Below are 23788 nucleotides of genomic sequence, written 5' to 3' on the forward strand. Positions count from 1 at the left end.
CTGCTCCGCCTCCCTCTCTGGGAGGGCGTGTTTGGGGACAGAGTCCCACCAGCTGCATCATGGCCACGCTCCCAGGTGAGGCTGAGCTGCCCCCAGTCCTGCTAGGCAGGCTCCATTAGCCCCACACACTGAAGAGAAGGAGCTAAGGTTCAAGGGTGGCCCAGCTGGTGAGCCGGAGCTGGAGCCCAGGGACCCCTATGGCCAGCCCCCCGCCTTGGTGTGGCGGACTGGAAAGGGGGGGGCTCTGGTGAGACAGGGACCAGGTCAAGTTCCACTCCTTGACTGTGTGCCCTTGGGCAGGTGCCCTACCCTCCCTGAACCTCGGTTTCCTCACCTAGAGAATGAGGGTAAAGATGGCTGCCCTGTCTGAGAAGCGGCGTGTGTAAAGCATCCTGGCACACAGTAGGGCCCCTGTCAGGGGTCCTTTGCTGCCTTTGCTGCCTACCTTTCCTGAGGCTCAGCCTGGCTCAGGCTCTCTCCCTGTCTGCTGCATCCCGCTGCAGGTGATCACTCTGGAAGGCTGGGTGGAGATCATGTACTACGTGATGGATGCCCACTCCTTTTACAACTTCATCTATTTTATCCTGCTCATCATAGTAAGTGTCAGAGAAGCTGGCCTCTCCAGGCAAGCTCAAGGACTCATGGGCCAGGGGACAGGGCCGGGGTCTTTGGGAGTCCCCGGGGAGCTCCTCAGAGCCAGAAGAGCTTGCTGGGAGAGAGTGCGGGGGCAGGGAGTGGGGATAATTTTTAAAATGCAGCTCAGAAGCAGGTGATTGAAAAGACGCGTCAGGGGCAGTGGCTGGAAGCATCCGTCACTTTCGATTGTCTTCATTTCTCATTTCTGGCGTTTGAGTCCACCCTGTGGCTCTGCTCCTGTTTTTCTGCCTCCTAGTCCCTGGGATACATGTGTTTCATTGACCTGAGCCCCATACAGCCCCAGGGTGGAAGCTTCTCCAGGGCTCCGGCTTACCCCTCTTTTCCTGGGGCAGGAAGATGGGGTGCTCTGAAACAGAGATGCAGGGTTTGGAGAGGAGACTGAGGCTGTTGTGACCTGGTAGAGCTCCCTGAAACTCTGGGAGGGACCCCATCGCTCAGGCAGCCCTGCCTTGTGGGGGTGATGTGGAACTGGAGGAGGGGCTCCATCTGCCACACAGAACAAGGCCCCCTTGTGGCCAGCCCCCCCTGCCCTACCCCCCACAGTCTCCCCAGAGCCAGCTCATCCACCTGACTGTAGTTGCAGCCACAGTCCCCACACAGTCCCCAGATGTCAAGGTGATTCACTCCTGGGAGAGTCGCTGCCAGCTCCCAGCTGCTGCTGTGAGCTGGCTTCTCTGGCTTCCTGGTGGTGGGAGAGGGAGAAGCACATCATCCTTGGCTGGTGGGACCTTGACTTGGGGGTTCAGAGCAAGCTGGCCAATGACCCACCTGCTGTTGGTTTTGCTCTGGTGTCTTCCTAGGGAGGCTGGGGCCATGGATCCATAGGAGGCCCCCAGGGTGAAGGAGGTGGGCACAGACTCTGTTCAGTGTTGCCACTCATCCGCTGGTTGGCTCAGTCACTCCCTGGCGCACGCAGGGACGCCTGCACTGTGCCAGGCCCGGGGCAGGGTGCTTGCAGCTGAGCAGCGAGTCAGACGGGCCCTGCCCTCGAAGAGCTCACTGTCTCCGGGGCAAGATGGGCTACATCAGACAGTGACCAGACAGCATCTTAGGAGCCGTGGTAGAGGGTTACCCAAGAAGGCCTCTAACCCAGCTCAGAGGGGGCGTGGGGGAGTGGGAGGCTTCCTGGAGGAGGTGACACCAGAACTGAGCCTTAAAGGCTCAAGGGTAGGGGAAGGGGGGAGCGGTGTGACAGCCGGAGGAATAGCCTTCTGGGCAGGGGTGTTCCCAGAGACCCTGCAGCACACAGACTCCTCCAGCAGGGGGCACAGAGAGCACCGAGGCAGCTGGAGAAGTCTAGAGGTCCAGAGGCAGGCTGGAGAGTGCTCTGGCTGCTCCCCCGCTGAAGTCAGGGGCCGATTCTGGGGTCTGTAACTACCTGTGCGACCACGGCAGGCCCCTTCGCTCCTGAGCTCATAGTGAAATGGGGGACAGTGACAGTCCAGACGGAGCCTGAGTGACCATGCTGTCCTTTACCCTCTCCACCCTGGCCATGCAGTGTCACCTGCTGGTTCCTCAGTTGGGGAGCAGGTGCCCCAGAGCTGTGAGGTGCCTGGCCAGGACACCCTGCCGGGGAGGGGTCCTCAGCACTCAGCCCCAGGTCCCCAGTGCTCCCTGTGCATGAAGTTCTAAGCTGGTCTTGCCTGAGCCTTCCTTTTTGCAGATGGGGAGGTGGCGGTCCAGAGGGCATGGGGAACCGCCTGGGTCCCCAGGGTGGTGGCAGCGGCAGCAGAAGTGGCAGAGGCGGGTTGGGTGGAAGGCTGACAGGTGTGAGCTCCCACAGGGCAGGATCTGTCCCCCTCACACAGGCCCGGAATGGAGCAGGTCTCCAGGAAATGCTTGTGAAGGAAATGACTGGGAGAGTGAATGAGTGAGGCATGTTCTTACCTGGGAGTTTTCCCAGAGTCCTCTGGGCCTGGCAGGCCCCAGCTCCCCAGCCATGCTGTAGGGGAGAGGAGGGAAGGGTGAATCAGTGACTGGGGCTGCAGCCTGCAGGAACCTCTGGGTGGGCAGCCTGGAAGAGAGGAAAAGCCACCCACCTCCTCCCTCACTGGCAGGGTCCGAGCCCATTCAAAGGCTTAGCATTGTCAGGGGAGGGCTCAGAGCAGGAGGGACCCCTGGAGCCAAGTCCTGTGGTTGATGTGGCGGGACTCCAGCACTAACTGGGTAGCTTCTCCCCCACCCTGCCCGAGCCCAGACAGAGCCACACAGGCAAACCCGTCCTCAGGGATGCCTCTCTGTTCTTGTGTGGACGCCCAGCTGGGGCCAAAGGCAAGGTCAGAGAGAGGGCAGGGCTGCTGTGGGACTCAGGGCCTGGACAGCCTGAGAGGGACTGTGCCTTCCTTCCTGGCCTCAGTAGCGATGTCCTCAGCCGAAGGGCAGTTGTGGCCAGAGCCTAGGGGGGAACAAGGGGGACGGGTTTGGAAGCAGGTTCTGGGGGGCCTGGGGAGCTGCCTGGGCCACTGCCGCCTGAGGCCCTGAGCTCCCCTTGGAGCTGGGCCTCAGCGCTCTTTTCCTGTCCCTGCCTGTGCCGTGCCTCTCCGTCTCTCCGGGCCCCTCCCCCCCTTTCCCTCTCTGTCTCCCTGTCCCCTCCTGCCCCCTGTCACTCTGCATCTTCCGTGCCCTCTGTCTCTGTCCTCTCTGAGCTTGTCTCACTCTCTCTCTCGGTGTTTCTTCTTGTCCTTGTGTCTCTGTGCACCTGGCTGTCTCTGGTTGTCTGCCTCCCCCTCTGTCCTTTCCCTGTCTTGTCTTGAATCTGTCCCTGCCTCTCCTCCTATCTTCCTTCCTGCTTCTTATCCCTCTGCTTTCCACCCTGCCTCGTCACTCCGTTTCCACCTCCGTGTCCTCGTCTCCATCTCTGTCTCCCTCTTGCCCCACCCCCACCTCTGTCTCTCCCCACCTCTCTGTCCCCTCTGTCCCTGTCCTCTCCTCCCGTTGGTCACAGGTGGGCTCCTTCTTCATGATCAACCTGTGCCTCGTTGTCATAGCGACCCAGTTCTCGGAGACCAAGCAGCGGGAGCACCGGCTGATGCTGGAGCAGCGGCAGCGCTACCTGTCCTCCAGCACGGTGGCCAGCTATGCCGAGCCCGGCGACTGCTATGAGGAGATCTTCCAGTACGTCTGCCACATCCTGCGCAAGGCCAAGCGCCGTGCCTTGGGCCTCTACCAGGCCCTGCAGAGCCGGCGCCAGGCCCTGGGCCCAGGGGTCCCCACCTCCACCAAGCCTGGCCCCCAAGCCAAGGAGCCCAGGCACTTCAGTAAGTGGCTTTGCCTCCCATGGCCTCCAGGGGGCCCCATGTGGGCCTCCAACTGGGGAGTCCCAATGACACTGTTTGCAAGGATGTCCACCTGTCTCCCCAGCATCAGCAGAGCTGCCCAGCCCAGCAGGCTGAGAACCCAGGTCTCCCCTGAGGGCTCCAGCCCGCACCCTTTGTTCCCTCCCTGTTTCTCGACCACTGCCAGCACCTGGCCTGGGCTGGCTCTGGGCTCAGGGGACCCAGCCGGGCCCTGGAGGAGCTCCCTCCCCGCCTGGCATGTGCTCATGGACTGAGGCTCCGCCCCAGGACCCACACTCGAGAGACATGAGTGACTGTCTGTCCTTGGGGCCTGGGATTTGGGGCCTGGACAGCCTGTGAAACTGTAACATCTGCCCCACTGCAGTCGGCCCCACACGCTTGCCAGCACACGAGAGCAGTGGCCACCTGAAATAGAGGGGCCAGCCACCCTGCCAAGGCGTGGCACATTGGGGACACTGGTGCCACTCTGTGACCTCCTGCCTCCGGTCCACTTCTTTGCTTCCCTGACCGTCACAGTGCTGTTTCTGAGAGTCAGCACTTTAGGCTCAGAAAGGGCTCTCGGTTCAAACAGACCTGAGAAGGGGCAGAGTGGGCAGTATTGTCCCCCGAGAGGGTGATGGCAGAGTTTTGGCTCAGTGGAGCCACCTCCTGGAGGAAATGAGCCCCAGGAGGAGGCAAATGTGCCACAGTAGGGGGCCCCACCCCAGGCCCAGTCCTGCCCAAGTTGGTGCCAAGAAGGAAGTCAGCAGGTGGCAGGACTGTGCCCCAGAGCGGGTGCTGGTGTGTGGCCCAGGACAGCCCTGGGCCCGCTGCAGGTCTCAGTGCTCCCTTGGAGAGAGGGGGAGACCATGCGCAGTGGGGGTCAGCCCGTCCAGGCCCTGCCCCTGCAGCTCTCCTGTTCTGGGAGCCTGAGATTCTCATGAGGCAAGTGGAGAGCACATGCTTGGAGATACCCGGCCTGGGTACCAAGCTGTCCAGGCTTGGTCTTGGGGAGGCTCCGAGTGGCTCGTGGGCTGGCCCGGCACTGGGACGGGGGAGCTGAGTGAGGCTGGCACCTGGCATTCTTGGGTGATACGGGGAGGGTTCCTGTTACTGTCCTGGGAACCTGCATGGGGCAGGTCCCAGGGGAGTTTCTGCAGGGAGCCATTACTCTTAGCCTGGGCCTTTGCATCAGGAGCCCAGCCCAGAGTACAGCCCAGCCCAGAGTATGTGTGGGGGTGGGGGTGGGCAGGGGATTTGGAGGAGGAGGAGGGGCTTTGCCCTGTCGCTCAGCTGAGGTGGGACCCACCCCTGGGCCTCCGACCACCCCACCCCGGCTCTCGGGATGAAGGAGTCAGAGACCTTGTCCAAGGCATTGGAGCTATTCGGAGGCAAGTGTGGGAGTCAAAGGAGACATTATATGTTTTTATTTCCCTTTAACAACGTTATTTTTGCTTACACAAGCAAAGTGTGTTTATTAGGTAAATGTAGACAAGCACAAAGAGGAAACCAGCTCACCCAGAGAGGGCCCCTCCGACCCCCTCCCCCTCTGAAACTGTTTGCAGACGCCAGCTCAGGCCAGGCCTAGCCCAGGCGCTCACGCCCTCCCTGGGTGGAGAGGCGGTGATGGCTGCAGCAGCCCCAACCCTCACCCCCATCTGGCCCTGGGGGCCTGGCCCCGGGGCCTTCTGAACAGGACTCACTCCCTGCTGGGGGCTCCTGCCTCCCTCCCCACCTCCCTGGGGCACAGACCCCATGTGCAGGCAGGAGAACTGAGGGCCACCAGGGCCACTTTGGCTTCCTCTGAGGAGCGTCCACTTCCACGCTAGCCTGGCTCTTTGAGAAGTTCTTTAGCTATTTCCCAAACTCCATGATGTCAGAAACCAGGATGGTGGGGAGGGGCTGGAGTCTGGGGAGGGTCTGTTCAGTGACTAGCCCAGGGCCACAGGTCAGGAAGTGCAGAAGCACAGCTAACACACTTTTCTAGGCACATCGTGTGCATTAACCAATAGGAAGCCCTGCAGCCCTGCATGGTAGGTGCTCCGGTCCACGCTTCTGCACAGGGGCAAACAAAGCCCAGGAGTCGAAACCCTTTCCTCAGGAACCACAGGCCACTTGGCCTCCGGGTGGGGCTGGCATGTTCCAGGCAGACCCTGTGGGCAGCAGGGGCCTGACACCCACACCCAGCTGTGTGCCAGGGTTAGGCCTGGGCCAGTGGTGACAGGAGCTGCTGACTCTGAGACCCTTGAGTGTGGCCTCTATTTGCTTTTCAGAGCTGTGTCCGAGACACAGCCCACTGGACCCAACGCCCCACACGCTGGTGCAGCCCATCTCTGCCATGTTGGCCTCCGACCCCGCCAGCTGCCCCCGCTGCCAGCACGAGGTGGGCCGGCGGCCCTCAGGCCTGGGCAGTACCGACTCGGGCCAGGAGGGCTCGGGCTTGGGCAGCTCTGGAGGCGGAGAGGACGAGGCCGATGGGGACGGTGCCCGGAGCAGCGAGGAGGAGGCCTCCTCGGGGCTGGAGAAGGAGGACGAGGAGGAGCAGGCTGATGGGGCCGCCCGGCTGTGCGGGGATGTGTGGCGGGAGACGCGAGCCAAGCTTCGAGGCATCGTGGACAGCAAGTACTTCAACCGGGGCATCATGATGGCCATCCTGGTCAACACCATCAGCATGGGCATCGAGCACCACGAGCAGGCCAGTGGGGCGGAGCGCCGGGGCCAGGCAGGACGCGGTGGGGGAGGGCCGGGGCGTGCCAGCCAGCCCCATCCAGCCAGGGTGTCAAACACCCGTGTGTGTCTGTCTCCCCTGCTGGCCAGGGCTGGGTCCAGTTCCCCCAGGCGGCCTTAGTGCCCAACCCAGGCCACGCACAGAGGAGGGGAGCTCAGGTGTCTGCCATGTGGGCGAGTGTGCACGCGTGCAGCAGGGCTGGGGCTGGCCTGCTTGGGGTGAGAGTGAGGCAGATCCAGGTCCTTGCCTCCTAAGCAGCTCGGCAGGAACCCCGGGTACTCCCCTACTCCCCACGCATCCCCACTCAGTTGCTGCTCAATCTAACTTCCATTCATTGCTTCTCCATGTCTGCCTCCTGTCTGTTCTCCCCAGGACAGCGGGAGAGGTTTCCAGAGGCTGGGCTCTCCCCTGCCCACAGCCTTCCACAGCTCCCCTTGCCCTAGGCTCAAACCACACTTTGCACAGGCGCCCCAGTCTCCCCGTGCCCTGCGCATAACACACTTCAGCTCACACGGCATCCTGGTGCTCCGGTCCCTGATGCCCCCACTCATGCCCTTGGCACTGAGGGTGGCCCTGTGGTCGCCCTGCAAAGGCTGTCACCTGTCTCCCTCCTGGCCAACCCTGTAGGTTCCTCTGTCCTCAGCCCCACTGCAGGGGGTGCAGGGGGCATTGCCTGAGTTGAATGGTGTATCCAGGCCCCTTAGGCCACTGGGGGTGCAGCCAGGGGCTCAGAGATGAGGGGAGTTCAGAGAAGGGGTCCCCCAGGGGGAATAGCCCCTGGGAGAGAGGATGACTTCCTGGAGGTGACAGGAACCTGGGGCGGTTGCGTACAAGAGGGGAGGAGACTGCGTGTGGGGACACAAGATAGAGGGCTGTGAGGGGGTTAACCCAGATGTCCCCAGTCCATAGGTCACACCCAGGTGACAGCCTGGATGACACTTCCACCCTGGGTCCATTTGGAAAAGCACCATTTTCTGGCTCCCAGTATTCCCAGCCCGTAGGGGACCCCAGCCCTGGGAGGGCACCCCACTTGGCAGCTGGTGACCCTGAGGCCCAGGGAGGGGAGATCGCTGGCCCAAGGCCCCACTGCAGGGTTCGGGACTTGGAAGCCCCTTTGCCTCCCTGCAGCCCTGGCTCTGCAGAGCCCCGCCCGCCCGCCCGCTGCACCCTGCGGTAGGCCACGCTCTCATTTCCCTCTTCATTAGTTCGCCAAGCGCAGGCCCCATTCAATTTACTTAAATGCGGCCCCTGGGGCTGCTGTGACACTCTGTTCGGAGCTGCTGGTTTACCAGCCATTCTGACTTAATTAAAAAGGTCTCTGGGGAGGGCTGGGGGAAGGCTCTCTGCACGGAAAAGCCAGGGAGACAGGCCGCAGGGACCCTCTTGCTGGGGGTCCAGCCTCAGGGCCTTTGCCTGGTCCCGGCCTGCAGGAGGCCAGCATTCCTGGGGAAGGCCCCACAGGGACCTGTCCTGTAGGGATGCTGGCTCCAGTGGGGCAGCACCAAGAGGCCCGTCACAGTCCTGTAACACCAGAGCCTGGGTGCTGTCCCTGCCAGGGCTTCCTGGAACCGGCTTGCAAGAGCAATTTTCTAACACTGAGGAATTTTGCAAGGACATCGCTAAACGCAGTTGGTAGCTTGAAATTGGCCACAGTGGAAGTATTTACACCATGGAAATTGGCATATGCTACAAGTCAGGCTTATTCTTCAGAGGCCTGTTTGCCATTGTGCCACTGGTCTGTGTCTTCTCAGCTGTCCCCTCCAGAGCAACACAGCAGCTGGGCAGCTCTGTCCTCTGGCCCCAGCCTCAGGCCAGGCCATGGTCTCTTTGCAAGCCTGCACAGGGTCTCCCGGCCTGGCCTGTCCCCCTCACTCCTTCCACCACGGCCTGCTTCAGCAAGCTTTCTAGCCTTGAGTATGGCGGAGCCCTGGCTCTTTGGCACTGCAGGCAACCCTGGGGCCGCCACTGGGCTGGAAGAGGCAGTTCTCACTGGCTAGTCTCCTGCCCCTCACAAGGTCTGCCTCAGTTTCTTTATCTATGAATCAGGTGTCCTAGCTTTGTGCCCTTTCCCTGAGGAGGATCAGCTCCCATTAACAGAGCACCTACTAAGTGCCAGGTCCTGAGCCTGCACGGTGTACCGAGTCCTCACAACCTCCTCACAGAGTGACTGGGAAGGCGAAACTCATTAAGAAGCTGTCACATAGTAGGTACTCACTAGTTAGGAATTATTTTGAATCTTTTCTTGGAGCCTTATACCCTCACTTTTGGGGTGAGTTTACCATCTGCTATCTAGAGCCTCAAAAAATTAATTAAAGAAAAAGCGAGGGGAGGGAGGATTTTAAAAATGCTCTTTTTGAAGTGGCTCTGCGTGGCGGCCACTGCCAGTGTCCAGCAGAGCCCTGCGTGGGCCTGCCTGTGGGCTGCTGGCGTTTTCGCTCCCTCTCCCCGACTCCCAGACACTGCTCAGTGGGAAACAGCCCTCCCCGTGTTTATTTTGAGCCACCCTGAGTGGCTCCTGCAGAGAGAGGGGGCCCAGGGCCTCAAGGAGGCAGGGGGGGAAGGGGAGGAGCGGGAGAAAGCAGGTGAGCACGGCCCCCTCCCCTGAAGGGATGGTGACTTTGAGGGGAGGAATCCTGGGCGGGATGCCCACTCTGCCAGCAGGGAGCTGGGTGTGGCCACTACAGTGGCAGGTGGTGAGGGGGGCGGGGACAGAGCCTGGCCACTACTTCCTTACTCCATCTGTGAAGTGGGGGCACCCCTGCCTCTCTGGTCACGGTGCTCGAGTGAGAGATGACCTCACAGGTGCCCATGGCCTTTAGGTGGCCACTGCTGGCGAAATCATGAGGGGCCGTCACCAGCTTCCTCATGGCCACGGATGCTAGTGTCTTCAGGTACTGGCCTGGGAGAGTGACAGGATAAAGGGAGTGTCAGCCAGGCAGGGGCCTGCTTGTGACCTGCGAGGCCATCAGAGGGTGTTGAAGTGTGCCCCCAACCCCCGCCATCCTGGGAGGAGAGTGGGCCCAGAACTTTCTGTGACAGGCTGCGAGACAAGCAGGTGGGCAGGGTCAGCTTGGGCACCAGACCCTTCATCAGCACCTACAGTCGTGTTTCATCACATCTCTTCCCCGACAATCGTCATGGCAGCCCTGTGCGGGAGGCAGATGGGTGTGTTAACCCCACTGGGCAGATGGGGAAACTGAGGCTCAGAGAGGCAGAATGGCTTGCCCCAGGTGGGCTTGCCCATGGTGAGTCGCTGTTAGAGCTGGGCTCTGAGGTCCCACAAAGCAGACAGGAGGTGGGACAGGGACTGGGAGCAACGTCTGTCTCCAATTCTCCCTCTTCCGGCCGTCCCCTATCTAGGCCAGTGACCCCTCCTGAGCTGGACAAGGCTGTCCTGGAGTTGGGGGATGGTCTCCAAGTTGGACAACAAAAAACAGAGGGTGTTTTCCCTCTGGGCCTCCTGGGGGTACGGGGGAGCCTCCTGGGGCAGGGATGACCCAGGGCGGGGCACGTGCACTGGCCCCAGCTCCCAGGGGCTGCATTGGAGGCCTCCAGACCAGTGGACGGGTCAAAGCAGGCTTTCTTCTCCCTCCAGCAGCCCCCAAGTCACGGCCGACCCAGGTCTGGGGTAAGCCTGGGAAGATGAGGCTGGGGCGGCTTGGTGCCCGACATCCCAGCTCTGTGCTGGCTTGGGAGAGGGAGGCACCAACATGGGCCACAGTCAGGGAAGGCTTCCCAGAGTCGGTGGTACTGGAGATGGATGCTGAAGGAGATTAGATTCCATCAGTGAGACAGAGCAGGGACAAGAGCAGGGCCCAGGACCACAGGCGTCCACTTGAACGGCCTGAGCCCCAGGGCAAGGCAGATAGCCCAGGAGGCTGGGGAGCTGTCCAGCCAGGAAGGGTCCTGAGGCTGGCTTTGTCCTTAGGGCAGTGGGGCCAGGGAAGGCTTGTAAGCAGGGCAGTGACATGTCTGTGCTGAACTGGACCCTTAGGTTGAAAAGTGGAGCAGGTGCCTGGGCCGCAAAGAGGGGACCTAGGTTTGGGAGCTGGCCATGGTGCTGGGCCTCAGGTTTCCTGCCTGTGAAATGGGGATACCACAGGGAGGTGTTTGAGGCTTCGATGAGATAATTCGTGGGAAGGGCTAGCACCACCTGGCACGTGGGATGTTAATACCAGCTGCCATTTATCGTGGGGATGGTGCTGGGCTTGAGGGTTCCTGGGGGCAGTTTAGGCTCCTGCCCACTGGTCTTTTACCTGCCCCTATAGAAATGGCCAGGGGCTGGGCTGCGTGGTGCCTCCCAGGCCTGGCACTGGCAGGGAGGAGCTGGCCCTGCCCCTGCCCACCTCCCTCCACTTCTGGACTCACCTCTAGGTTGCAGCCCCTCCTCACCTGACCCCACCCTCCTGCCTCTGGTTTAACCTGTTTTTTTTGCCCTTTGGCATCTCCTCCTTCACTGGGTGGGTCTTTGCCATTTCCAGCGCTTCTGCCCAGCCTCTGTCCGTCTGCCCTGCCTGTACTCTCACTCTCTGGCTCTGACTGTGACTCCCACAGGGTTGTGACCTTGGTCCATTATGTCCCAATCTGTGTTTTTCTCTGTGTTATCTCTGTACTCCCTGCCTTCCTTCTCACTCCCCATGTCTGTACTTGTCTGTCTGTCCATCTCTCTCAGTACTGTCTCTGCTTCTCTCCACATGCCCCTCTCCCCCCTTGGTCTCACTCAGTGTCTATATTGGTCTGTCTGTCTGTCTCTCCCACTCACTGTCTCTCTCCCAGAAAAACGGTCTCAGGAGTGATGGATGATCCATTAGAAAAAGATTAACAGGTGTGCACTTGACTAGAGAAACAGCTGTTTCGAGGGAGGAGGGATGCGAGTGGGTGACCTTTCTGGGAGAGCGGCGGGCTCGCCATCACTCACGGGCAGAGGGGGTGTGTGGCGTGTGGCTCACAGCGGGGCGATCTGCACTGGTGGACTGCCAGCATCACGGTTTTCATCTCCCCAGTGTCAAATGTCATTTGGCTGGCTGGCGGCGGGGAAATTGGTGGCTCTGAGCAGCATCTGGGCCCTGACTAGCCCTGGGTGGCGGGCCCCAGCCCCTTTCCACAGAGGGGCCTCTCCCAGGACCGCTTTGTGAGTCAAATGTAATCACAGATGGGAATGGGGCTTTCTCCTTTCATGAAGACTAGAGAGGACCTGGCAGTTTTATTAGATTTCCCAGGCACCAGACGGGAAGCGGGGGTTTGGTTCTTTTTCTTCTCCTTTTAACCCAAATGGAATCAAAGTCAGGCCCCTTAGGTGCCTTGTCCCAGGAAGAGGAGCTGGGCTGGGCTGAGCTGGGTGGTGCTGATGGAGGGCCGTTCCCCACCCTCCCGCCCTGACTCTGGCTGGGCCTTTAGCCTGGTCACCTTCTCTTCTCCCTGTCACCTGCTCCCTCTCAGCTTTGAGGTCTCTGCTGAGATCTCGCTTCCTCCAGGAAACTGCTCCCGACTCCACTGATCCCCAAACCACCTTCAACTTTCCTGTTCTTAGCACCCACGGACTGGTTAGTTAACCTGTGTGTTGGCTTTGCCACCAGAACCTGCATTTCCTGAGGGCAGGAAGGGTGTCCTAACTGTTCCCTCTATCCTCCCCGGGTAGCACGAGCCAGCACACAGTGGAGGCTCAGTGCCTGCACTGGTGAACAGGTGGAGGAGAAATGGAGGAGTTCGGGGTGGGGGGTCTCGGCGTGTGTAGCAAGCGAGCAGTTTGGAATGTGACCTCCCTCAGTGCTTGGCTCTGCCACAGCCTTGCCCGGTGGCTCTGAGCAAGTGTGTTCACTTCACTGAACCTCCGCCTCCTCGTCTGCACACAGGGGATGCCTACCGGGGCCTCCCAGGCTGTCTGAGACATCAGTGTGTGTGCCAGGTGGCGAGCCCAGCACGGGCGGGTAGTCAGGCCTATTGAATGGCCCTTCCTTTGTCTGTGATGTGGTGGGAGCAGCCTGGCTCCATGGGGAGCAGAAGCCAGGCACTTCCCCAGTTCCAGAGGGACGATGGCAGGGGCAGAGGGGCTGGAGCTGCATGTAGCCATTAGCAGAGAGGTTTGGAATGAATACCTCTCGTTCCACTCCCTCCTTTTATGGATGAGGAAACTGAGGCCAAAGAGGGGTGGGGTGGACCTGGAACTCCGCCCCCACCCACTAGTGGCCCACAGTGTAGCCTGTTTCATATACTGGGGTCACTCAGATGGTCCCATTTGCAGGGGTGTCACCTGATGCGAAAAACCAGGAGGTGAACAGCTCAGGGGCAGAGGGTGGATCTGTAGCCAGAGGGGGCTAGTCTCCTTGTGCCCAGCTTGTGGCTTTAACCGTTAACTTCCCTGGGCCCCAGTGTCCTCCTGTGGGAAGTGGGCAAAGTGAGCTGCACTGAGTAGGGTGCTTGAGTTAATGAAGAGCCATGTGGCACATAGTAGGGGCGTGGTCTCCAGTGTCCCTTCCCAGGGCCTCGTGGTCTCCAGACACCTCAGTCCTGAGATGGCCCTCGCTGGATGGTGAGAGGGGAAGGCTGGGTGGGGAGGTCTGCACAGGAGAGGGTTAAGGGTCGGGGAGCCTCAGAGCCAGGCTGCCTGGGTTTGAACCCTGGCTCTGCCCCTCGCTAGCTCTGCAGCCTCAGGCAGCAGACTGGCTTTCGCTGAACCTGCTTCTTCATCTGTAAAATGGGTGTCGTAATGCCTCCTTCCATGTGCAGCAATAGCACAGCTCCAAATTTGTGGAGGGTCAGCCTGTGGGGTCCCACCATCTCGGGGGCGTCTCAGGACCCAGAGCAGCAGAATCACCAGGTCCTCAAGGCCATGGTATAAAGGAGTTCTAGCACAGACACTGCCCTGCCCCCGCCCTGGGGTCCCCGAGCCGAGCCGGTGGGCTCCCGTCTGCCTGACTGGGCTCCTGTCGCTGCCCCAATGCCCCGCAGCCCGAGGAGCTGACCAACGTCCTGGAGATCTGCAACGTGGTCTTCACCAGCATGTTTGCCCTGGAGATGCTCCTGAAGCTGGCCGCCTTCGGGCTCTTCGACTACCTGCGCAACCCCTACAACATCTTCGACAGCATCATCGTCATCATCAGGTGCCCTTGCCCCCCAACCCCGTCCCCAGGCTGTGGTGGACCCAGAGGCAGAGCCAGGGAAGAGGGGGCTGACCCGGCCGGTGTATGAAGTGCGTAAGATCAAAGGAAACCAGTTCCATGGAAACACAGTTCACAAAAATATTTAAAAATTAGCTATATATGTGCTTCTGGATTAACGCATTAAACAGCGAAGTCTAGCAGCAGGTCTCTGACTCCCCTCATCCCAAAGACGGGATGAGCATAAACTGTATTCGAAAATACCTGCATCAGCCGTCATGGGATATAAAACCAGTGATTTCCATTAACCATGAGGTCACAGGAACTGCTAATTTTCTCTATTTTGTTGTTTCCATTCATAATCAAAAGAACGTTAAATTTCAAAAAGAGCTCAGTGACCTTCGTGGGCCTTTTGAATTCTGTCTACAGACATCCTGGGGGAGGGGCCCATGGGCTCCAGGTTGGGAGCTCCCACCTCAGGGTGCCCCAGAGCAGCAGTGAGCCGTGGAACATATTATTGGTTGGGCGAATGAATGGGTGAACAGAGGGACCTCTATCTCGTCCTCTGCCTTGCTCTCCTCCCTGCCTCCCACCCCTCCCTGCCCCCTCCCTGTGTAGCATCTGGGAGATTGTGGGGCAGGCGGATGGCGGGCTCTCAGTGCTGCGGACGTTCCGGCTTCTGCGGGTGCTAAAGCTGGTGCGCTTCATGCCCGCACTGCGGCGCCAGCTGGTGGTGCTCATGAAGACCATGGACAACGTGGCCACCTTCTGCATGCTGCTCATGCTCTTCATCTTCATCTTCAGGTGAGCCCTGCCCGCCCCGGGGCCACACCCAACGGGACTGCAGGGAGGAGCGTAGCTGGTTGAATCCTCCGGCACTTACTCCCCTGTGGCTCTGGGCAAGCGCTTCCCCTTAGAGCGGCAGGGTTCGCTTCTGTAAAATGGGGCTGACACGGCGTCCTCTGGTCTCACTGGGTTGTTCCGAGAAGGACACAAGATGAGTGGGCAAGTGGTTGGTGTTTGTGAGTCCCTGGAGTCACCTTTGTCCCTCCCCAGTATTCTTGGGATGCACATCTTTGGCTGCAAATTCAGCCTCCGGACAGACACAGGAGATACAATCCCCGACAGGAAGAACTTCGATTCCCTGCTGTGGGCCATCGTCACGGTGTTCCAGGTGAGTGTGCATCCGTATGTGACGGGGACACCCAGGATCGGTTTTTTTGTTGGTGCTCCCAGCCTCAGAGACCCCACAGAGCATGTCTGATGGGGGACCCTCAGCTCTGGCTCAGTGGGCAGGTCTGGGGGGTGTGGCCAGGCCGGCGCAGGACAGGCTCTGGGAGTGGGCTGCCCACCTGGTGCCTGTCCCTGGCCCGTCCACTCCCACCCTGAGACCTTGGGCATGTTAGGAGTCTTCTGTGAGACTGTCCCCTGTAATGTGGACGTGGTGGAATGAGTGTGTATACACAGTGCAGTGGGGGCAGAAGGAGCAGGGGGAGGAGGGGGCGGGGGCTTGTGCTGCGGGTGCAGGCGGGTCCAGGAGCAGGACGAAGGATGGGGTTGTGCAGGCAGGGGGAGTGGTGCTCAGTGGGGAGTGAGTGTCAGGGCAGGTGCGTGCGACGCAGGTTTGAGGTGCGGGCGAGCTGGGGGCAGCAGGCAGAGCTGTGTGTGTGCGTGCGTGTGTGTGTGCGCGCGCATGCACAAGAGGCTGAGCCGGGTGAGCCTTCCCCCCGCTACAGCTGTGATACTCGAGGTCCCTGGGTGTGCCCGAGCACCTTCGAGAGGATGCTGCAGGTGGGGCCTGGGGGGGCCCTGGTACTGAGCTGTGCCCTCCTCCCCCCAGATCCTCACCCAGGAGGACTGGAACGTTGTCCTCTACAACGGCATGGCCTCCACCTCGCCCTGGGCCTCCCTCTACTTCGTTGCCCTCATGACCTTTGGCAACTACGTGCTCTTCAACCTGCTGGTGGCCATCCTGGTGGAAGGCTTCCAGGCAGAGGTGACTGTGGCCCTGGTGGAGGAAGCACCCCCACGGGGCCTGCACGAGACTGGGTGAGGGGAGGGGGTCTTGATGGGGGAGGGCTGCAATTCAAACATCTAGCAGGCGAGTCTCCAGAAAGGGGGGTGCCAATGAAGTAGTGAGCTTCCCATCATAGGAAGCATGCAAATGGAGGCAGCACCTGGGATCCCTGCCCCTCCCGAAGGGCTGTAAGGCTAGGCCTCTCCATCTGTGAGATTCTCAAGTCTCCAAGACCTGGGGTTCTGGACCCTGCCTCCTCCATTCTCTGAGGCTTTGGGGAACTTGCAGTCAGGCAGATGAGGGGTCTAGGTCCCCGTTAGCTTGTCACGTCCCTTTCCTGAGCCTCAGTTTCCGCATTTGTAACATGGGGGTTGAAACGTCCATTGGAAAGGTCACGAGGGAGGGAAGGGCTGAGCTGACTTGTGTTCCAATGTGAGGGCTGGTCTCCCAGGGCGACGCCAATCGCTCCTACTCAGACGACGACCAGAGTTTATCCAACATGGAGGAGTTTGACAAGCTCCCTGAGGGCCTGGACAGCAGTGGAGGTAAACAGACCCCCACTTGTCACCTAGGGGCCATGACCCTTCCCCAGAGACCCAGGGGGGGAAGGGGCACGGCCTCCGGTTTCCCCTCCAGCCCAGGCTCTGTGACTGCTAATTTCTGTGGTTGGTTGTTTACGTTCGTAATTGAAAGATGGGCCAAATCTCAACAAGTCAGTGACCTTTGTGACCTTCCTGAATTCTAGACACAGGGCTGGCTGCAGCCCACCCTCCCATCTCCACACAGTGTGGCCTATTGGGAAGGGCCTTGGGCCTCAGGATGCCTGGGTTTTGGTCCTGTTTGGCACCCCTTGGCAGCTTGGAGCAAACTTCCCCAACCCACACCATGCCCTTGGTAACTGGGCTGGGCAGCCTCTACCTTGCTTCCCACCGTGGCCACAGAAATGAGGTTCTCATGCCGGGTGAAGCTCGGTGGTTGTCCTGAATACAGAAGGCAATGGATTCACTTACGCAAAATTAAAGCCAAGAGCCCTGCAGGCAGGGCAGAGGGGAGGCATCGGTGATGGGGTCCAACCTGGAACACTTCCTGGTGGAGGAGGCCTGCCCAGAAAAATACTCTTCATTTCTGTTATTGTCCTTGTCTGTTTCTTTGTCTCATGGCTTCTTTTGCTCTTGTTCTGGCCTTCTGTCTGCCCCTCCCTCTGTCCCTTCCTCACCCCTCCAGATCCCAAGCTCTGCCCAATTCCTCTGACCCCCAATGGGCACCTGGATCCCAATCTGCCTCTGGGTGGACATCTGGGCCCCACTGGGGCTGCAGCACCTGCTCGCCTGTCACTGCAGCCGGACCCAATGCTGGTGGCCCTGGGCTCCCGCAAGAGCAGTGTCATGTCCCTGGGGAGGGTGAGCTACGACCAGCGTTCCCTGGTGAGTCCCTGTGGGTGCTCTGGGTGGCTGCTCCCTGATGGGTATGCGTGAGGGACCCGGGGGTGAAGTGCCTGCCTGCCCAGCTTCAGACTGGTACCCAGGCTTTGGGAGCGAGAGTGTCCAGCAGGAACCAGGCAGGGGTCACGTCCATTGCATTTCTGGGTTCCTGGTGTCAGGGCAGGACCAGGTGACAAGGAATGAAGGAAGGAATGAATGTGGCCCATGGATCTGGCTTGGAGAATCCGGTTTTTATCTTGGTGCCAATGTACAGGGCAAACAGCTGGGCTGGGGGGGTCAGGCAGACCTGAGCTTGAATGTGGCCTCTGACACTTCCCAGCTGTGTGACCACGAGTAAGTTACAGTCCTCTCTGAGCCTCAGTTTCCTTACCTGTAAAAAGGAAGATGGCTCTCACTTGCTGTAGCTTCCTCAAAGGAAGTGCAGTAGGTGGAGCAGATGGAAGCACACCGTATACATGCCCACATGTCCGTGGGTGAGGGTGGAGTGAGAGGCTGGGTGGGGAGAGGACCCCTGCAGTCTAGCTGGTTCTGTCACCCACTGGCCAGGCCGGTGGCCCTTGCAGGGCCTCCATGGGCCCACAGGCTGCCTTCAGTCACAGCCATGGGTGTGTGTGGCTGGTGCTGACTGGTGCCCTGGCTTCCTCCCAGTCCAGCTCCCGGAGCTCCTACTATGGGCCCTGGGGCCGCAGCGGGGCCTGGGCCAGCCGCCGCTCCAGCTGGAACAGCCTCAAGCACAAGCCGCCGTCCACAGAGCATGAGTCCCTGCTCTCTGCTGAGCGGGGTGGTGGGGCCCGGGCCTGCGAGGGCACCTGTGATGAGGGGCTGCCACGGGCTGCGCCCCTGCATACCCCGCATGCCCATCACGTGTATCATGGTCCCCACATGATACACCGTCACCGCCACCACCGCCGGACGCTGTCCCTCGACACCAGAGACTCAGTGGACCTGGCTGAGCTGGGGCCCTCTGTGGGCCCCCACCCCCGGGCCGCCTGGAGGGCAGTGGGCCTGGTGCCCGGGCATGAGGACTGCAATGGCAGGGTGCCCAGCATCGCGAAGGAGGTCTTCACCAAGATGAACGACCGCCGGGACCAGGCGCAGGATGAGGAGGAGGTCGACTATGTGAGTGGGGCTGGCTCCGGGGCCAGGCCAGGGGCCAGGAGAAGGTCTGCTCGGACAGAAGGAGGGGGCAGCCTGCGGGGGGTGAGGAGGGCCCCGCCCTCGGGGACAGGGCTTCAGACAGCTGAGCAGGAGGAGGCTGCTGGAGCTGCCCACACCTGAGTCGGGCCCACCTCCTGCAGAGAAGTCCTCCCCACTGCCATGGGGTGTGGGGGGCGAGGGTGCTGGTCTTGCTGGGAGAGTTCGGAGGTCACCCAGAGGCCCCCGTGTGCTGGGTGGCCGGGGTGGGCAGGCATGGGAAGCTCCGGACATGCTGACCGGTCCGCGTCCCCTGCCCTCCTTGCCAGACGCTGTGCTTCCGCGTGCGCAAGATGATCGACGTCTACAAGCCCGACTGGTGCGAGGTCCGCGAGGACTGGTCTGTCTACCTCTTCTCTCCCGAGAACAGGTGGGCAGGGCCAGGTGTCGTGTGAGGTTAGACTGGAGGGTGGGCAGGTCGGGGAGGGAGAGACTTCCACAGAGCCAGGCAGGGCCATTGAGGGGGGCATCATCCATACCTCAGAGGCCCCCCTGCCCCTGTGGTAGAATGTCTGCCAGGGACGGGGTGTGTTTGAATGGGGACTTTCTGGGCTTCTCCTGTAGTGTAGGCTGTCCCTGTCCCGGGCACCAGGTTGGACAGATCCTCAAGCTGACCCTTCTGGAGGGGACGTTAGGCAGTTTCTGGTGGGAGGAGGCCTTTGTAGCATTGTGTGCGCAGCAGGGCGGTAAGGTGTGGGGCTGGTGCAGGTGGGGGGAGCAGCCTGAGCACAAGTCTGGGGCTGACGCTTGGGCAGCACGCAGTGTGTGTCCCATGGCTGGGGCGGGGCTCAGGGCTGTGGGCCACGAGTGGAAAGCTATGAGTGCCAGGGCAAGGCGGGTGCCCTTCCTCCTGTGGCTGTAGGAGTTGCTGTGGTCAGGGGAGGTGGCTCCAGGTGGGCATCCTGGGCGGATGTAAAGCTGCCACCTGTGTGTGGCCAGAGAAGAGAAGGGTCAGTTTCCTCTAGGCCATCCCTGGGCTTCAGCCCATTGCCTTCCTCTGGGCTGGGGTGAGGGGCAGACCGCCACTCATGGCCCCGCCTACTCTGCTCAGGTTCCGTGTCCTGTGCCAGACCATCATTGCCCACAAGCTCTTTGACTATGTCGTCCTGGCCTTCATCTTCCTCAACTGCATCACCATCGCCCTGGAGCGGCCCCAGATTGAGGCTGGCAGCACTGTGAGTGGCTGGGGCCCATGGGCAGGCCAAGGGGCAGACCACTAGGGATGCTGGGGACAGACAGGGCACAGGGCCAGGGGGCTAGGAGAGCTCAGCAAGGTGGATGTTGGTGCCATATAGGAAGGCGTGGCAGAGGGCTTGTCTCTGGGGCGAGGACAACTCCTGGGACTGTGGAGGGGCAGCCTCCCCGGGATGCCCCCTGACTGAAGGCAGATGTGACTAGGTGGCCGGGCAGTTCTGGGAGCCCCAGGCCCACGGTGTCTCCTGGCTCTTTCAGGAACGCATATTCCTCACTGTGTCCAACTACATCTTCACAGCCATCTTCGTGGGCGAGATGACCCTGAAGGTAGCCTTTCCTCACTTGGGGCCCCTTGGGGGATGGGTAGGGGTGGCCCTGGCCCAGCCCACCCTTAGCTTGTCACTCACCTGCCTGTCAGCAACATTCCACAGGGGCCCCAGAGGCCCACTTCCCCTTGGGACCAGCTCTAGGCTACTGGGACCCAGGGGGTGGGTTCATCCACATCCCTGCTCTCCAGGAGGTCATGACCTGCCAGAAAGGTGGATGCTGGGAAACCTTCACAGTGTAACGGCGTAGCTTTGGATTGGGTTTGCCAGACCTATGGGGAGAGTGGATTGGAACAGGCCATGCACCTGAGTTGCAGGGAGTGTCCCCACGGGCCCAGACCTTCCGGGTCCCCGCTAATCGTCCACCTTCTGAGTGGGCAGTGGGTCAAGTGTCAAGTGGGCCCCACCCTACTTGCCTGACTCTGCCCTGTACACCACCATCCCGCCCACCTGACCTCAGCTCCGCCCTCTTTGGCCCACTGAGCCCACTGACCCCGCCTACCACCCTGCCCCCAGGTGGTCTCGCTGGGTCTGTACTTCGGCGAGCAGGCATACCTGCGCAGCAGCTGGAATGTGCTGGACGGCTTTCTAGTCTTCGTGTCAATCATCGACATCGTGGTGTCCTTGGCCTCGGCTGGTGGAGCCAAGATCTTGGGGGTCCTCCGGGTCCTGAGGCTCTTGCGCACCCTACGGCCCCTGCGGTGAGGGCGCCTCCGTGTTTGGGGAAGTCCCTGAGGTCTAAGTGGACCACTGGCTCCTGCCCTTCCCACCCACTCAGAACTCTGCTAGCATGGCCAGGCACCGGGCTGTGGGCCCTGCTCCTAGGGCAGGAGCCTGGAGTGAGTGTGTGTGTGTGGGTGGGTGTGTGAGCGTGTTGGAAGACCAGGGCTGAAGGTGGCCCCTAAGATGGCTACCCCCTCTCTGTGTGCCCTGGGTGGCTCACTGCTGGCTCTGGCCTCAGTCTCTACATGAAGGAATGTGGACGCCAAGGGCGTGGGGTGGAGGCACAGTGCCCTGCTGTGCACGTAGGTCTGAGCTTGCGGGGTCCTGTCCTGGTGACTCCGGGACGCCGGGGGCTGGCGGACTCCTGGCCTGGCTGAGGGCTGACTGCCCCTGCTCTCTCCTGCCTGCAGTGTCATCAGCCGGGCGCCAGGCCTGAAGCTGGTGGTAGAGACACTCATCTCCTCCCTCAAGCCCATTGGCAACATTGTCCTCATCTGCTGTGCCTTCTTCATCATCTTCGGCATCTTGGGGGTGCAGGTGAGAGGTGCCCAGGCTGGGCGGGCAGTGAGGAGGGCTCCAAGGTCAGAGGAGAGGCTCCTCCCTCCCACCCAGCTCCCCTGACTCTGTGCTGGTTGACATGGGGGCTCAGGTGGCCCAGTGGGTGGTGAGCTCCTGGGCCAGGGAGGGAGACAGACACAGCCGACATGGCCAAGGGCAAGGTTGGCTGGGTCAATGGGATTACAGGGGTCCAAGCTATGCAGGAACATGCAGCTGGGCTGGGGACAATTTGGGAAGCAACCTGAAGGAGGTGGCCTTTGCACTGGGCCTTGAAGGAGAGGTGATTTTGACAGGTCATGGTAGGAGGAGGTATTTCTGGGGAGGTGAGCCCAGGAGCTGGCACAGAGAGACGAGCCCAGTGCTGGGCTGGGTGCCATGGGGAAAGGCCTGGAATGGTGGTTAAGGAGCCGGGGTTTGTCACCTGTGGGCTTGGGGCTTCGGGAGGCCTCCGACACAGGCAGGGCCTTGGGCTGACTGGGTGTTGGTTTGGAGCCCAGACCAGGAAAAGGACAGGCCTCGGGGCTGGGCGGGGAAGAGTGGGCTGGGGGTGGCTGGAGTGACCTGGGCCCTCTGGGGTCTGAGCTGCTCTGACGCCTCCTGTTTCCCAAGTGTCTGGGCCACAAAGCCCCAGTTTCCTCACCTGGCACTGCCTGTGTGGCTGTAACTGGTGGGGAGCCCTGGGCACAGGTGCCCTTTGGGGCTGCTGAGAGGTTCACAGTGGAGTGGACCCCATGTAGACAGTAGCCTTGCCCCTTCCAGGCAGTTGACACGGAGAGGGCTTGGGTCCCTGGGGAGGGTCCCTTTACTCTCTCTCTCCCTGGGGGATATGCAGGCATCTTTCTCCCGAGGTGCCCCTGCACACACCTTCAGGGTCTGATCAGGTCTGATCTCGGGTCTGTGGGAAACCAGGAATCAGACGGACCAGGGCGTGAACCCTGGCTCTGGCACTTCCTAAACCTCAAGTGACTTGGAGACCATTACCTGTCAGCCCCGGCCTCAGTTTCCTCATCTGTGAGATGGGATGAGAGTAGCCCCACCTCCTGCTGGGGGATGTGGGGAGCTGTTGGGGTTGAGTGCTTGGCCCAGGCTGCGCACGGATGGACTGGATGGACGAGGGGCCTCCTGAGGGGCTGTCCTTCTTCTGATTCGCACCCCATCCCTACCCCCACCCCCGGGAGCTCTGGCAGGATGGTCACTCAGCCTGTGTCCCTTCCCCCCAGCTCTTCAAGGGCAAGTTCTACCACTGTCTCGGTGTGGACACTCGCAACATCACCAACCGTTCCGACTGCATGGCCGCCAATTACCGCTGGGTCCATCACAAGTACAACTTCGACAACCTGGGCCAGGTGAGCTCTGCTCGCCAGCCCCTTCCTTACCTGATCACCCCGGGGGCTGGAATGACAGCTCTGCAGTGCCAGCAGCCTGGGATTATAGGCCAACCTCCAGACCCGCCCTCCCAGGACTGTCCCCGCGATTTCCCCTTTCCAAGCCTCAGTTCTTTCTTCTGCAAAGTGGGTAGGAGCAGCACCCGCACACAGGTGGTGTGAGGGTTAGAGATACTCAGCACAGAGCGTCAAGCAAGCCCGTGGCGCCTCATAGGTTCTTCAGTGGACACTGGTTCCTGGTGCCCACCCCACCTGTGGGACGCTGACAGGAATTTTAAAGTCATCCTGGCGTGGCTGTGAATCCTGGCTCTGCCACTCACCGCAGAGGCTCACGTGTGCCCAGGCCCTGGCCCGGGGGGTCTCCTCTCCCATCACCCATCTGCTCTGCTCTGCTGTCCAGTCACGGGCAGACTCCTGGCCAGTTCTGGACTCGCGGTCGGTCTCCTCTTCTGGGGGCCTGCCAGGCTTGGCCATCTGGGCAGTAGCCCAGATGAGAGCTCCCAGCTGGCTGCCCACAGAGAACCTCACCACACCCCCACCACCAAATGCTCCTAGTTCTTGAAGGCCTACCCGGGTGGCTAGGTATGGCCAGATGGGGAAGGAGCAGGGTCCAGGTCCACGTGGCTAGGGGCCCATGCCCTGCCCCTCTGCTGGGACCCTCCAGCTGGTTCCCAAAGGAGCTCGCACCCCACGTGACCAGAGATCCTATCCCCATGCCTCCTGGGAGGTGGGCCAGAGGACCGTAGAGGGATAGTGAGTGGCCAGGGGCAGGGGGTCAGGAACTGGAACACAGTGGCTGCCTCACCTTCTGCAGATTCTCCAGAAGCAGCGCCTTTTCAAGTTATTAACTGAATGGTTGGCAAAACAGATGTTTTAAAAAAGATATTCCAAGAAGCTGGGGGAAAGCCTGTGGGGGCCTTTGATGAGCTTGCTCCTGACCCCTGACCCAGCACTGGCCCAGGTCTCAGCTCCCGTGGGGCGTTCCAGCTCTCTCCACTCAGAGCGTGCTTGATGCCAGGCTGATGCCCTGGGGCCCCTAAGCAGGGTGCTGTCCCCCGCAGAGCTAACAGGGGCGGCAGCATGGTCTGGAGCCGCTGACTCCTTGCTGCGTGTCCCCAGGTATGTCCAATCACTTGCTGGGCTTCAGCGTCCCCGTCCATAAACAGGGACAGGGACAGCAGGCCTGGGATTC

General features: G+C 60.9%; 1 protein-coding gene across 1 annotated transcript in view; it reads left to right on the forward strand.

Moving 5' to 3' along the window:
• The window catches only part of CACNA1I (calcium voltage-gated channel subunit alpha1 I), a 90668-nt gene that overhangs the window by 51050 nt on the left and 15830 nt on the right, over positions 1-23788 (forward strand). The window contains exons 7-22 of the mRNA XM_053920584.1: positions 504-596; positions 3602-3914; positions 6206-6627; positions 13609-13760; positions 14376-14561; positions 14814-14931; positions 15598-15753; positions 16226-16319; positions 16999-17198; positions 17865-18335; positions 18680-18780; positions 19462-19585; positions 19863-19931; positions 20447-20631; positions 21064-21190; positions 22432-22557. Coding sequence (XP_053776559.1) covers positions 504-596; positions 3602-3914; positions 6206-6627; positions 13609-13760; positions 14376-14561; positions 14814-14931; positions 15598-15753; positions 16226-16319; positions 16999-17198; positions 17865-18335; positions 18680-18780; positions 19462-19585; positions 19863-19931; positions 20447-20631; positions 21064-21190; positions 22432-22557 — 2937 coding nt within the window. The remainder of the gene's footprint in view (positions 1-503; positions 597-3601; positions 3915-6205; positions 6628-13608; positions 13761-14375; positions 14562-14813; positions 14932-15597; positions 15754-16225; positions 16320-16998; positions 17199-17864; positions 18336-18679; positions 18781-19461; positions 19586-19862; positions 19932-20446; positions 20632-21063; positions 21191-22431; positions 22558-23788) is intronic.

Source organism: Desmodus rotundus, chromosome 3 (assembly GCF_022682495.2).
Source record: "Desmodus rotundus isolate HL8 chromosome 3, HLdesRot8A.1, whole genome shotgun sequence".
Taxonomy (NCBI): domain Eukaryota; kingdom Metazoa; phylum Chordata; class Mammalia; order Chiroptera; family Phyllostomidae; genus Desmodus; species Desmodus rotundus.